The sequence below is a fragment of the Tympanuchus pallidicinctus genome, unplaced genomic scaffold, assembly GCF_026119805.1.
Source record: "Tympanuchus pallidicinctus isolate F22 unplaced genomic scaffold, pur_lepc_1.0 scaffold13, whole genome shotgun sequence".
Classification (NCBI taxonomy): Eukaryota; Metazoa; Chordata; class Aves; order Galliformes; family Phasianidae; genus Tympanuchus; species Tympanuchus pallidicinctus.
The window spans coordinates 881,078-896,468 of record NW_026294648.1 but is presented as its reverse complement, the minus strand read 5'-3'; the positions used below and the strand labels follow the sequence as shown (position 1 = coordinate 896,468).

General features: G+C 38.4%; 1 protein-coding gene across 2 annotated transcripts in view; it reads right to left on the bottom strand.

The window, feature by feature from the left end:
- AFF2 (ALF transcription elongation factor 2) overlaps window positions 1-15,391 on the bottom strand; it is a 342,722-nt gene that overhangs the window by 251,420 nt on the left and 75,911 nt on the right. For both annotated transcript variants that reach the window (XM_052673659.1, XM_052673658.1), the window contains exon 2: window positions 3,277-3,397. Coding sequence is in view for 1 of the 2 variants with exons in the window: in XM_052673658.1 (XP_052529618.1) it covers window positions 3,277-3,397 (121 nt within the window). In the remaining variant the exon portion in view is untranslated. The remainder of the gene's footprint in view (window positions 1-3,276; window positions 3,398-15,391) is intronic.

Sequence of the window (15,391 nt, the reverse complement as noted above, 5' to 3'; positions counted from 1 at the left end):
TAGTGTGAAGAGCTTTATCCTCAAAAAGAGAATAAATGATTTAACATTCACCTAGCACTGCCCAATGGAAATGCTGCCCATTAGGTTCTATTTCTCAGATTGGACTCTATTAAGGCTATTCCTTTGAAAAAATAAAAAGAAAAAAGCAACAAAACCAAAACAGTATCCACTCATATTGTTTTCTCTAGAATATTCATCTCTGAGATGCTTTACTGATTCGAAACATTAGTAGATATTAGTGGCTCAGTAGTGAAAATCCAGCTTCTCTCTCAAATTAAGCATTAGTGAGTTGGATCAGCTTTTAAAGGCAAGATCCACAACCCACATGCTCTAAAACACATTAGTGGGCACACTGTTCTCGCTGCCCAACCTTCCCAAAATAATGCTGGACAGCACTGCATTGTTAAAGTTGTTGCTTCCACATGAGACAATGGAAGCAGCTTCAAAATAATATTTTTTTAACTTCAAATAAACTTGTGCAAACCATTTCTGGATTTGTAAAGAAAAAATATATTTTTTTCATGTATGTTTACACATATGCATACTATACAGAATCAATGCAGACACGAGTTGTTCAAAACCATAAAGATCACCTGTGCTTTCTTTCACAGATAGAGGGACTGAAAGACAGATGCACCAACAGCTAGAGTGAAAAGGTGATAAAAGGACACAGATAAACTAGAAAGATACATTTTCAGATCACATGTCTTGTTATACACAAGGAGTAGTAAGATGAGATTGTTATTTCCAAGCAAATAGAAAAAAAGAGGGATTATCAGGAGTAATCAGCATGGATTCACCGAGGGGAGATTACGCTTGACCAACATGGTGGACTTCTATAACATCATTATCAACTGGGTAGGTGAGGGGAGAGCAGTGGATGCTGTGTACCTTGACTTCCACAAGGCTTTTGACCCAAAAAATCTCCCACAACATGCCTGTAATGAAGCTTAGAAAGTGTGGGATAGATGAGCAGTGAAGTGGACTGAGAACTGGCGGATTGGAGGAGCTCATAAGATCGTGATCAGCAGTGCAGAGTTTGGTTGGTGCCTGCAATAAGCAGTGCTCCCCAGGAGTTGGTGCTGAGTCTGTTTTGATCAATATCTTCATCAACACTCTGCATGAAGGGACAGAGTTCACCCTGAACAGGTTTGGTGAAGACACTACAAAGCTGTGAGGGGTGGCTGACACACCAGAAGGCTGTGCTACCATTCAACAAGATCTGCACAGGCTGAAAATTGAGTGGAGAGGAACCCAATGACACTTAAAACAAGTAAGTGTAGGGTCCTGCAGAGCACTACAACAGGCTTCCTAGAGAACTGGGGGACTCTCCTTCTCTGGCAATATTCAAACCTGCCTGGACATTTTTCTGTGCAATCTGTTCCAGAAAACCCGTTTTCTCAGGGCGTTGGACTTGATGATCCTTGGAGGTCCCTTACAAACCCCTTCAGTTCTGTGGGCGAAACTTGTTGCGTGTGCAAGGCCTTGAAACTGATCCACACAGAAACATCTGTTCATTTCAAAATGGAAAAGGACTTTAAACTGAACATGAAGTACATTCATCTTCATCTCACGATCGCTTGATTTTATTCAAGAATAAACATAAATAAAACCCTGAATTCAGCTTTGCAGTTGCTTAAGAATACAAATTACTATTTCATTTATAAGTCAGATCCAGCTCTTGATTTGTTCCTAGGAAACTGTAGTGTGGCAGGTTGTTAGAAATGTAGGACTTAGAAAAGAAACACCAGTCTTATTACTTTGTTCTTTTTCCAGACTGTAAAATGGAGGCAAGACATAGTGCTCTCTTAGTTCTCTATATTTTGCAAATTTTATATAGCTATTTATGAATGCAATTTCCTCTTTATGCATTTCTCAACTTATCATTATGATGCTTTTTTTACCATACAGTGTGTTTTGTTCAATTCCGTAGATCCTAAAATCTCCACTGTAAACATCTGAAAAGCAGTGAAGTCTCAGTGTGCTGTGGGTTTGTCTTTTTTTCTTCTTTAATATATACATAAAGAAAATTCTGTCCAGAAAATTACCAGATCATTTTTTTCCTTTGTGGTTTCTCAGTTTTTGTATGCTCTGCATATGCTCAGTGCAAATACATGCATATTAAAAATATGTAAAATTAGATATTATAACTGCTATCCTAAAATAGATAAACGTTGAGGTGAGTGTTTCCAGTTCTTTACCCAAAATTTGCATATTTCTCTATCCACTGGAATTCCAATGAACACTCAATCATTGGGAATGATGAGGAAAAAAAATCCAATGTGGGATTTGATTGCACTGGATTTGCAGGAAGTATCATCAAAATTGTTTGAGAATAAGACCCTATTTCTTCTAAATAAAAGTGCTAAAATGTGGTCCATTGAAGAAATAATGTACTGATTAAATTTTTATAAAAACAACAAAACACAAAAAAACTCTCCCATTGCTTAATCCTTATCTGGCTGAATAAGTCTACCAGGCTATAATTATTAGACACCATTTGATATTAATGTCAGTCTTTCCTCCTCCTTTTCTGGTGATTTTCAAAGAGCCCTCATCCTCCCTACAGCTGTTAACAATGTGAAATGGAAAGATGAAGTGGTGGCCTTTCAATGGATGCCACTGATTGGGAGGAGAAAGGGATATGGAAATTTACATTCTGATGAAATCTTCAGGGAACGTCTTACTGAAAATCAAAGCAGCAGAAATCATAAAGGGGGACATCCCTTGGTGATGAAAATCTCAGGCAGCATAGCTCCTTAGAGAGAATAAGACACGTCAAAAGTCCCCTTCACACCCTTGTTATGGTCCCCAAGGATTCAGGCACTCTCCCAAAAGACTTTTTCAGATAGTTGTGATTGCAAAAGAATGGTTATGGACTCACTATTTACAGAGAAGTCCATGAGTTTTAACAATTTAGGTATCTTCTTAAAACTAAAAGGACTGTTATATCTGCAGTATGACCCCACTGGTAGAAATACAGCTACACATACATGTATTGCTGGGCTTTGGTGCATTTTTAAAGGAAAACATCTTTAATTGGAATGCAAGCAAAATTCCCGATTCTGCTAATGTTAGCATACAAAGCTGGGTGGAGCAGTCAGTTTGCTCCTCTGCCAAATGCTGATTTGGAACATCAGTGTACTCAGTAGTGTAAGTACCAACACAGACGTCACACTTATTTCTCTTAGTTTTGTGTGAAGTTTTATTTATATTTGCAAAATGCACTCAGGTAAAAGGCATTCAAAAAATGTAAAACGTAACGATGCAATTTACCTTGTAGGGTTCCCCAAAGAGATTAAAACCTGAAGCAAAGAGGTCTTCATCTTGCTGGACTTCTTGGTTTCTTCTCTCCCATTCTTTTCTCTTAAGTGCATTCCGGTCTTGCTCATAGTGACTGAAGAAGAGAAAGACAAAATAGACAGTACATTATTTTCCCAATAATGCAGTTACATGTTCATTACCATCAGTAAGAACAGCAAAACATCAGAAACTATGTAACTCCTGGGGATAGTTCATAAAGAAAGAAAAGCCACTGAATCATTTTGCTAAATGTAAATTTGGAGTCATAACACTATGTGAAACTGGATAACAGGAACTGATCAGTACAAGTTCAAAATGAAAAAGACAGAACGCCCTTTCCAAATTAATAGAACATAATGCACAAGAGCATTACTGAGAGCAGCCTTACTGAGAAGAACTTGAAAGTCCTGGTGGACATGAGCTGGACATGGATGGGGCCCTGGGCAGCCTGGTCTGGTATTAAATGTGGAGGTTGGTGGCCCTGCATGTGACAGGGGGTTTGGAGATTCATGATCCTTGAGGTCCCTTCCAACCCAGGCCATTCTGTGATTCTGTGGCTCTGGGCAGCCTCGCCTGGTTGTTGGAGACCCTGCTCATAGCAAGGGGTTGAAACTGCGTGATCATTGTGGTCCTTTTCAACCCAGGCCATTCAACGTTTCTATGAATAAAATAAATTTTGACGCAATGCATGCACGTGCATCTTCAAAGAACGTATCTGTGCAAAGAAAGGTAACATGAAGCCAAGGACACACAGAAATGCCTTATATCCGTTTAACTGCATAAAACCTGTCTATATCCACCCCAGTGCTCCAGCAAGCCTCATATAACTTAGACTCTTAATTTTGTCCCATGCACTTGTCAAAATTTTTGTATGGTTTCATTGTGGGTGTCAAGGCTTTTTTAAAATGTATTTCTGAAGCAGAGCACCAGAAGAGACTTTAGGATATTTGATTCTAATCGCAGATAAATTTACACACAAACAAAATAGAAAAGCATCTATTGGCTTGGTGTTGCAATAGTTAGTTTCACTTATCTGTGTGTCAGCTCACTTTGTGCACTTGCCAGACCTAGACTGTGAGCTGAGAGATCATATTCACCTCTTCTCTGAATAGCACTGAAGTACTTTGGTCTCCTGGTTCTGCAAGATACTTCCTGCTCCTCAGAGGGAAAAGATATCATTAAAAACCTGAATAGGGGGAGGGAAGGAAAGAGGAAAGGAAGAGATGCATGCTTCAACTTGCTCTGACAACTCCTCATGTGACAAGCATTAAGGGACATTTCTGTGCTTTCAACTCGTATTTGATTCGTTACGAGGCTTTTGGCTCTACTTTGTGTCAGTTAATTAGCTACCAAATTCCAGACAACAATTTGAATAACAGATTTGGTATATGCACTGATGTCATCTGCTCTAAGCAATGTTTCCCCAATAGATTCTGGACATGCACACACACACATACACATCCATGCCCACGCTCTATGTACAAATGCATACACACAAATGGACATATCACATATGTAACAGAGAACAGTTAATTCTCCTATATCTCTGCTGAGAATGAATTAAATCTCTATAGAGCTACACTGCACTTGGAAGATAACCAAATATCTACAACTTTTGCCTTTTTAGCTCAGCATGATGTTATATTGAAAGCTTCACACCGAGAGATATAATGAGGAATGAACTGCACAGTGATGAGGCTTTAACAGTGTATAAAGTCACTGATTTCTGAGTGAAACCACAATTACTAATTTGAAGCACCAGGTAATTAAAACCACAGCTATGTATTTAGCCCCTTGTTATACCTACTGCAGTTTATAATTATGAGGACCTCTTTATCTACTCAATTAAAGTTCTTATGATTCAGGCAGGTTGTGTTTGAACCTGTGAGCCCTGCAGAGAGCACAGGAAAGCATGTGTCTTTTTCTTGATGACTCCCTGTATCCCTTATGCTGTTTTTGTACAAGAAGGGAAAGAAAAATGACAGACAAATGCAATCTTTACATCAAAATATGAATTAATAATCAGTACAAGCAACTAAGGATCAGTCAGGTTTGAATTGCTTGAGCATGGCTCACAAACAGAAGACAAAGCCACTGAGCTGAATTATTTCTATCCATGCTTTTTTTTCTACATTCTGGAAAATGCCAGATTTTATTTATTTATAATACTACGTGATGTAGTGACATCACCAGCTCACATTCATTCACCAACAGCAAGCTTCAGAACATTGTTATAATCATTACTGGTATCTTTTACAGTCGATAATAGCATAAATTCCTAGTTACCTGAGGGACAGATAAGGGAAACTGTTGTAACCAACACTTTCCTATTCTATACATGAATGTATGCTGCTAGCACAATGCTGCAAATTACAAGCTAGCTATTCACTACAAGGTAAAGAGAGAGGACATGAGTCTTTCTTCTCCCCTCCCTTCCCTTCCCTCCCCTCCCCTCCCCTCTCCTCTCCTCTCCTCTCCTCTCCTCTCCTCTCCTCTCCTCTCCTCTCCTCTCCTCTCCTCTCCTCTCCTCTCCTCTCCTCTCCTCTCCTCTCCTCTCCTCTCCTCTCCTCTCCTCTCCTCTCCTCTCCTCTCCTCTCCTCTCCTCTCCTCTCCTCTCCTCTCCTCTCCTCTCCTCTCCTCTCCTCTCCTCTCCTCTCCTCTCCTCTCCTCTCCTCTCCTCTCCTCCCCTCTCCTCTCCTCTCCTCTCCTGTTTTTTTGTTTGTTTGTTATGTTTTTTTGCTGTTGTTGTTGTTTTTAAGCACATTTTTTTTCCCAAACAGCACACTTAGGTAGTTCTCTTCCAGTGCACATCATTCTGAATGTCCACGTACCCAGTACACAAGCACAAAGGTCCAGTTCATTCCCTGGTCCACAAAGATGCCTGCAGAATACCGATCTATGAGTATATGAGTAGCACATAAGCAAAGCTCTAAGTAAATTCGCTGTCTCCAAATCAATCCTAATCTTTCTCACATATTGTCCTGTGAGAATAATAATAATAATAAAATATAATGAAAGGTTCTTTTTGAACTCTTCACTCACACAGCTGTAAGTGTACAAAGAGTATCTGCTCAAAAGGAAGTGGTTGCTCATCCTGTCGGGGAAATTCCTTGACTTATTCCTCTGCAAATGCACTTTCACCATGTGAAAATCTGACATGGTGCTAACTGTGGATATGGAAAATTAAATAAGATAAGATCGTACACAGATTAAGATAACAACTTCTTTGAGTTCTTTAGAATCCAAAGAGTAATACTGATTAGATCTTAAGGCCCCAGTACACTGAGAATGTAGCAGGATGTTCCACAGAAACTCTTAATGCAGTCACAACACAATCTTTGAGGCTTATGTTTAATATTAAGCCTAAATAATGTTCTGTGAAATACAGATATGTGATTAGTGGCAAAGGTGTCAATGAAAACTACAGTCACTATGAGGAACAACAGAGTTCATTCTGTCCCTTTAGTATGAGAAATACTTCATGACACTTCTAGTGCCAGGAGAGTAGGAAATCACTACTAAAGTTTCATATACATTTTAAAAAGAGATTTAGGGAAAAAAAAAAACCAGAAGCTGGAGGACATAATGCCCATTACATCTGAAAGACCAGTTCCCTAGGTACAGCTATTAGGTAACAAGGCCATTTAAATACATGAGCTTTATTGTTTTGTTACCGCTTATCAGATTAATAATTGAATTAAAACAGGGAGCCTGTACATAAATCTGAGAAGAGCAGGAATGGTGAGCAGTCAGAATGCTACAAAGTACATGAGACCACTGGTCTAAAAATTACCAATGTGCTGTGTATAACATTAAAAATAGTAACCATAACTGCATTGCTGCTTTGGTCTGGTTTAACATCGAGCAACAAGCTGCAAACGCATTTCAAATAACAGCGTTTGATACTTAATCCTTTTCTATCAGACCAGCAAACATTCATTATTTTTTCTCAGCTACAGATGTCCTCGGGAATAGCAGTGAGTGACGCAGTGTGACAGAGCAGGTGCTCGGCCTGGCTGAACACACAGTGCCAGCAGGGCAGGCTGTGAGGCACAGAGCGCGGCTGGGGAGCAGATGACGGACAGACTGGCAGCTGCAGGCAGGACAAAGATGGCAAGCACGCACCTGGGTGTTGGGCTGGAAGCTGAAAATGTGGATCTGATTTGAAGAGAAGGAAGTCAGACATGTACGGTCTACAAAATGAGAACTAGTAGTAGAAAAAAGCAGGCACTGGAAAGGACAGTGAAAGTAACAGGATATGGTGAAAATTTTTTTTACGACATTGCAAAAGAGTGAGAGGTTAGAAGGATGAAGTAAAGGGAAGGCTGAAGAAGTGAGATGAAGAGCTGAAGGCTGAGACCTAGCATTTTGGGGTTATCTTCAAAGATGTGGTAACTAAAGATATTGTCTCCCAAAGCATGGAAGACTAGGAAAGGCAGATGAGCCTGACAGTGGAGACAGGGTGTAAGAAAGAAGTCAGTCCAGGCAATTTTGAAGGAGTAGTCACAGTGACAAGAGGAAAAAGCAGAAGAGAGTGATCAAATACCTAATGTTGCAGAAAAAGCCATGAATGAGAACAGAACACCGCTCTGTTGATTCAGTCAGAACAACAGAAGTGCAGTGGGGAAAGGATCAATAAAAAAGCAGAAACAGAGAGGCTTTATAGTAGTGGCAGACTAGATGCCAGAGGATAAATGCACAACACTGAAGAAAAATAGCATTTATCTACAAGTTAGGGAGAAAGTAGTTGCTGTTTTCAATGTTTAAAGAAATGTCTGAATTCACAAAAATGCATGCTGGTCTAATCAAATATTCCCCTTTCAGAGTTGCTCTCCCCTCAGCCTCAAAATATCAGTTTAGCCTAAATGATAAAAGAAGATCTCAAACTGAAATGTTGGCCATTTGTGGAAGGAAGAAATAGAAGTGTTTCTAAACTAAGATGCAGTGGATGTAAACTGGTACAAATTTAAGAACTAGAAGTCCCTTCCCAAGGTTATTTCTTCACAGTTCTGACTCTGGGAGAGATCTGTTGCTCTGCCACAAGCGCTCTGTTAGTTGATGAAGTAACTCCAGAAACTGGACTTTCTTGAATGTTCCTACATCTGAGCAAGGTATTCAATATCCCAACCAAAAACCGCTCGTGAATATAATGGGCATATGTGAAAAATCCAGCTCAAATCAATCAGAATATTCCTGTGTTGAAAGTACACTCCTGACTGCTCTTCCACGAGGGCAATCGTATTTCAGTATGAGGAAGAATATAAGGCAAAGAGCAGATCCAACAGAAAACCAAACAAGGTGAAATCCTGCTTCTAGCAAATACATTACAGTAACAATTATCCTCTACGTTACTTCAGATTTATCTCAGCATTCATCCACTGATTTCATGTAAAACTAGGCTACCACAATATTGTATGGGGGAGGAACAGGCTTCCTTTGTATGCTCGAATTCTCCCCGTACGTACTCTGGTATTTCATTACATTTACTCCAAATGAAAAAATCAGCCTGAAGTCTTAAATTTCATTACAGTTCTTAAAATGTGTTTAGTAAATGAAGAGAATTTGAAAACCTGATCTTTAACAAAAATATGGTTAATTTAACATATCTTCCCGACCCATCTGAAGTTTTTGTTTCACTTAATGATAAAAATCATGAGTAGTACCACATTTAAAATAGCAAAATTCTTCTTCATCTGTTCAGCACCATTGCTCCTGTATCTTTGTCCTGGTAATTTTACTACTTAACAGGGACCAATCAGACCATGACAGAATAAGTTTATAGTTCTCTCTCTCCTGTATTTAACATTTACTTTGATGCTGTGTTCTTCTTCGTAGTATGAACAGTTACTGAAAGTATCTAACACTGAACACATCTATCACTGTACTTTGAATAAAATATTTATTTTAAAATATGGAATATCCTGTCTTTGATGCTCAACAGTTCTGTAGAGAAACACTTGAGCTGGTCACTGGTTATCTATCCACGTGAGCTAACACTCTTAACAATTTGCATTAAGAACAATACCATTCCCATAGACTGGTTGATAGAGAATACAGAAGATTAAAGCCTCTGAACAAAATAACACTCGAGAGACCCCTAGGCAATTTATGGAAATTTAAGCTAGAATGCTGAGGGTTTGTCTTATATTTGTCACATTCTTCATTCCCTTTAGATATTTTCCCCTAAGAATCTAGAAAATGCTATTTTCACTCAATTTATCTTCCTTACAGCATTATGCAGTCCCAAACCTTTCCTAAACATGAATTTGGAAGGAACAATTTGGGGGAATGGATGGCAAAGATAGCTTCCTGAATAGTAAGTGTATAAAGAGTAGCTGAGGTTTCAATGGGGAGCATTTATTGTTTCCTGTATCATCGCACATTGTCTTTCGATATGATTAGTTATCAGTCTGTTATCAAAAACTGGGATGAAATAAAGCTCTTAGACAGTTATGCTTCATTGATGTCAGCTAGGGGAGCATGAAAATCTCCATGAAGTTGGGTAATTGATGTGTAAATCAGAGTTCAATCACTCTGTAATAGAAATGGTCCCACTGAAAGTAGGGTTGTTGAACAGTATTGCAGAGGGGTGGGAAAGAAAAAAGAAACAGAGTCAAGATAAGACTTATTTATTTAAAATGATAGTAAGTGGCAATTTACACAATTTTCTTTTCAGAGGGAAGCACTGTCAGATCCATTGTAAGACGCAGACCACTGTTTGTGGATATTCTTGCTTGGCAATAATTAACTGTTTCTGTTTTATTAAAATGCTCAGGGACATTGCTATGGATATTTAAAAAGCAAATTAAATGAATATGTTCATGCTTTGAAAGGCAACATGTGTAAACGACATCAGTGATTGTAATTTGGTTAACAATGTATGTTCAAGGTATGTTTTGCAGTCCTGTTACAGTTCACTTGTCAGTTTAGATTTGTTGTAAAGGAAACAAAAGCAAAACTGAAGGCAAAGGGAAAAAGGAAACAGAAGAGAAAAACAGTTATAATAGAAACACAACTCCAAAGGACATTAAAAGACAATCATCAGTACACCAAGCACACTAAATAGATTTACAACATATTATTTTTCTGAGAGTGAGCTTTTGTTGCTTTTGTCATCATCTTTTGTTTGTTTTAATAAACGAATGCACATCAATGCACTGATATCAATTTTCCAGTAACACTTATCCAGTAGTTAAGTTATGATTTACACTGAACTGCTAATAAACTGTAGCAAACTCACATAAAGGTGAAATTTATGAGCATTTTTGCCACCAGATGAATTACATTCAGGACACTGGACCTGGATTAGGAAGCTCTATTAGATGGGTAATGTGCTGTGACTGTAAGGAGACTCTGATAACTACTAGGGGGATGGATAGGGAGGTTCCACCCAAATTCTGGATTTCATTGCCTTTCTGAGTTTAACCGAATATTGCGGTAATTTTTACACACTTTTTTTAAAGATTCTCTTCATCTTTTTGGGGATTAGAAATTTCTTCAAAATTCACGGATGGCAATGAAGCCATCAGGCTTTTGCCACAATACACAATATAATCACAAACATTTCAGAGCACAGTTTTCTAGCTGCCATAATGTTCCTCACACTCACCAGCACCAGCATTTCACATATTAATCTGTTACTGATAAATACAGATTGTGTTTAATTGTGTGCTGTGCATTATTCTTTATACACATCAACAACAAATGCTGAGTGGTACTCTAATAAAGATTATATATGTACATGTATTAATCACAAGGAATAACAATAATTTGAAGCAATTAAAGATCTTAGTGCTCATAACAGTCTGTTTTTTCTTTGGCTGGATATCTCAAATTAGTAACCAAAAATGTGCTTGAAAATATTCCTCTAAGTTTCTTTTGTTTATATAAGCACCACATTCAGAAAGAATAAAATATATTTAATAAATGGAAATAGAACAGATTTAATTTATTACTACTTCGTGCACACAGGCTGCATTCTTACATCTGACCCGAAAACCATTTTGGAACTCTGCTTTTGTTTTTACCTTCTTCATTTTTATAACTTTAATATTTCTACTTAAAACTTTTATAGACACCTGTAGGATGCATCTTCAAAACTCGAGTCTCCACATTTTCCAAACACTTTTTCAAAATATTGGCAACAGTGTGCAATAGACAGCTAACATAATTCCATCCTTTTCAAAAATGTTACAAAACGACCATTGATTAACACATCCTTCTGGAGACAGACTCAACTGCTTGAGTATTTTATCACAGAATTACTTCCGAGCTACTCCTACAACTCTAATACATGCTCTCATTTACTAACAGGCCCCTCTACTCCCCTGAGCCTTTTCACATGCTGTGCAGCTCTTTAACCATGTTTTTAAACTTAACTTGTGCAGAATAATAACACCACAGGAAAATTAAAAATTCAGTAGGATGGTTTTCATTCATCAATTTTAGATTGAAGGAGAAGTGCACGCTGGTCTTGGTGCACAGCACACACATGCACAGACTGGTTCAGAGGCCCCAATACACAGCCAAGTAGTGTTGTAAGTCTAATATAATTTAATCTATTGTTATTTAGGATTCTGTCTAGAGAAATTATCTCCTAATAAATCATTCTTCTCTCAGTTGAAACATTATATAATTGCTTCCATTTGTTGCAGTAATATCTACTGGAAAGGAAGAGATGATCAAATAAATGCAAAGCACTCTCATTTCAAATTCAAGTAAACATGCATCTTCTTTTCAATGCCATCATAAAACATATCTTGAGTACTAAGAAAATGCAAGAGATAAAATAAACTTTTAGCTTCCTGGGATTTAATGGTAGTCAGCTTGGAAAGAACCTAGGACATTTAAAACTCTAAATCTTGGGTCTTCTTCAATTAGATCTTACAAAGCCTCACAGCACTAAGGTGGCTGTTATACATAGATTAGGATATAACAATACTTTCTAGCTATTCTTCCTTAGTAGAAACAGAGTCAACAGGTGAATGGATTGACACCGCTGTGGCTTATAAAGGGATAATCTTTAACAGATATTCTTGTGTCTTCGGCACAAATACAATGTTTATTCCTCATTTATAACCAAGTATAAACTATGAAAAAGCAGTTGAATCAAAGCAGTGCAAAGTTCATCAGCAGTGCAGAGGGTTACATCCTCTATGAGGGCACAGTTCAGCTTCAGCTGATGTTACTGGCAATTTTCCCAGTGATTTTGATGTTGGTTGGATGGGAACTAGCTTTGTGATAATGACAAATAGGCCAGGTCTCATAACACTTCCAGTTCTAAGCAACACAGCAACTTTTTGGTACAAACTAACTTCTCTGCTGCTAACTCAATTTCTTTGTCCACTGACAAAAATTTAAAAAAATAAGCTTGAAATTTGCCCTGGGACTTGAAAGCTAAAAGTAACCACTTCACAATCTGTAAAATAATTTATGTCCTTTTGTTATCTTATTTAGACTGACCAAAACTACAACCACGTGTCTTACTTGAATATTTAAGGTGGGTGTGACACAAATGATTATCCCAATACTACTACAGTTTCCAGAGGCAAACAGAAATTATATCTGTTTTCCCAATTAAGCTTTGAATGTGTTCGAAATTTCATATATAACTGATTTAATGAATAAAAGAAATATCACAATGAAGAAAACGTGGCCCTCTAAGGCCAAGTTCCCAGAAAGACTAAGGTCTGCCATCTAGCAGTCCTCCCAGTTAAATCCAGTTGGCGGCCAGTCACAAGCGGTGTCCCCCACGGCTTGGAATTGGGGCTGCTTCTATTTTCATCTTTATTAACAATCCTGATGAGGGGATTGAGTGCACCCTCAATAAGTTTGCTGATGACACCAAGTTGGGAGGGAGTTGATCTGCCTGAGGGAAGGAAGGCACTACAGAGGACCTGGATAGACTGGATCAGTGAACCAAGGTAAACTGGATGAGTTTCAATAATGGCCAAGTGTCGGGTCCTGCATTTTGGTCACAGCAACCCCAGGCAACCCTACAGGCTTGGGAACGAATGGCTGGAAGCTCCTGACGGAAAGGGACCTTGGTGTACTGATGGGCAGTGGGCTGAAGGGCAGCAAGGCTGGGGAAGGGCTTGGAGAATATGGCCTGTGAGGAGAGACTGAAGGAACTGGGGCTGTTCAGTCTGGGGAAGAGGAGGCTGAGGGCAGGCCTGATTGCTCTCCTTCAATATCTGAAAGGTGCTTACAGCAGAGCAGGATTGGTTTCTTCTGACTGGTGACAGGATGAGGAGAAATGGCCTTAAGTTGCACCAGGGTAAGTTTAGATTGGAGATCAGGACAAACATTTACAGAAAGAGTTGTTTAGCACTGGAATGGGCTGCCCAGGGAGGTGGTTGAGTCACCATCCCTGAATGTGTTTAAAATCCATCTGGATGTGGTGCTCAGGGGCATGATTTAGCAGAGGGCTGTTAGAATTAGGGTAGGATGGTTAGGTTGTGGTTGGACTTGATGATCTTTAAGGTCTTTTCCAATCTGAGAATTCTATGCTTCTATGATTCCTCCAGCAATGGCTAACAGCAATAATCAGCAAAGATCCCAGGAACAGAGCAGAGTGCTACACAAATTATTACAAGTGCCTTGAGAAATTTTTGCTACATATAGCTTAATGCTAAGTACTAAGAAGCCTATATCTTTGTAGTCACATTCTTAACACTCTCAAACAGAATTTCACGTGGTAAGGAGTTTCAGAACTCATTGGAAAATTATAGTTTTTATCTTAAACTAAGTTTGCCATTCACGTAGGTCCGAAAACCTGACTTAACAAAGTTGTTTGCATTTTATCAGTTACGCGAGAAGAGAATTCACATGTGTGTTTTTGGGTACCTACATTTATTAAATGCAGATGGACAGGAAACTCTGGTTCTCTTCAGTCTCCAGAGAATTTCAAACATGGATTCCATGATACGAAATATACTATGAGCTTTAAAGACTAGATACATGGATTACTGCATCCAGTTATTTATATAACAAACCCTTTATAAGTATTTCTGTTCTTTCTATCAATCATGAAATAAGTATTGTTATTTATTTTCATTACATAAGGATCACTTTAGTAGAAGTGCATCTTCTCGAAATTCCTTAACATCAATTATTTGTCTAATAGAAATATAGTATGTAACTTGCAAATATATAAATGTGATGTTAGTAAGTTAAGTAATATTCATTGGAGGCTGGCCAACTCCAGCATATTTCAATATTTAATAATAAAATAGTCTAGTGTAAAAATATGTAAACTAGCTTCCATCCTGCTTTAATACTCACTTAACATGCGAAGAAAGTAAATGCAATTTTGTTTAAATATTAAACATTACGTTCCTTCTTTTGCTTATTAAAGTATTATTAAAGCTAAATGAAAATGTGTTTGCAGCCTCCTTCTTCTGATGTCTTATAGGTCATTGTTGCCACTCATATTTTGTCACTCTAGCTAGCTTTTTTAGAGGATCTCAGAGCTCTTCACATATCAGTACAAGTCATGTCTGACTATGCCTGTGGGAAGGAGTAACTATTGATTTCAGGCAAAACAACAGAGGGAATGAAAGTTCAAGTAAGTTGACTGAGGTCATTCAAGAAGCAAGAGACAGCTGTGGGAATTAAACTGAGGAAGACTGTGCTGTCTCCCAGGCATTGCACTTCACCGTAAGATCAGCTGTGATTTGCAACCATTTGTCCACTACTAACTTCTGAGATGACAACCATCCTGTTAAGTTTTGAGAATATCTAACAGCACTGTAAGCAAGAAAGAATTATCTTTATGTGAGTTTCCAGAATGTTGGGTCACACAAAGCAAGACAAGTTTTCTTCCGATGAACATCACTGGGAGAGGTCAGAAAGGACGTTCTTATTACATTTGCTGAAGGATGGAGTGTATCAAACGATTTAATTTTGTGTAGTGACCCACTTACCTCAAAAAACTGATACTGCACAGGGCATAGTGTCATTAGGTGATTAAAGTGTCATTAGGTGATTAAACTGAGCTTGCCAGCTCCTTTCATACCAAGGACCCACAGGTGCAACCACGACAGTCCTGAGCCTGGAAAAGCCATGCTGGTGAAGGCAATTAAGGCCT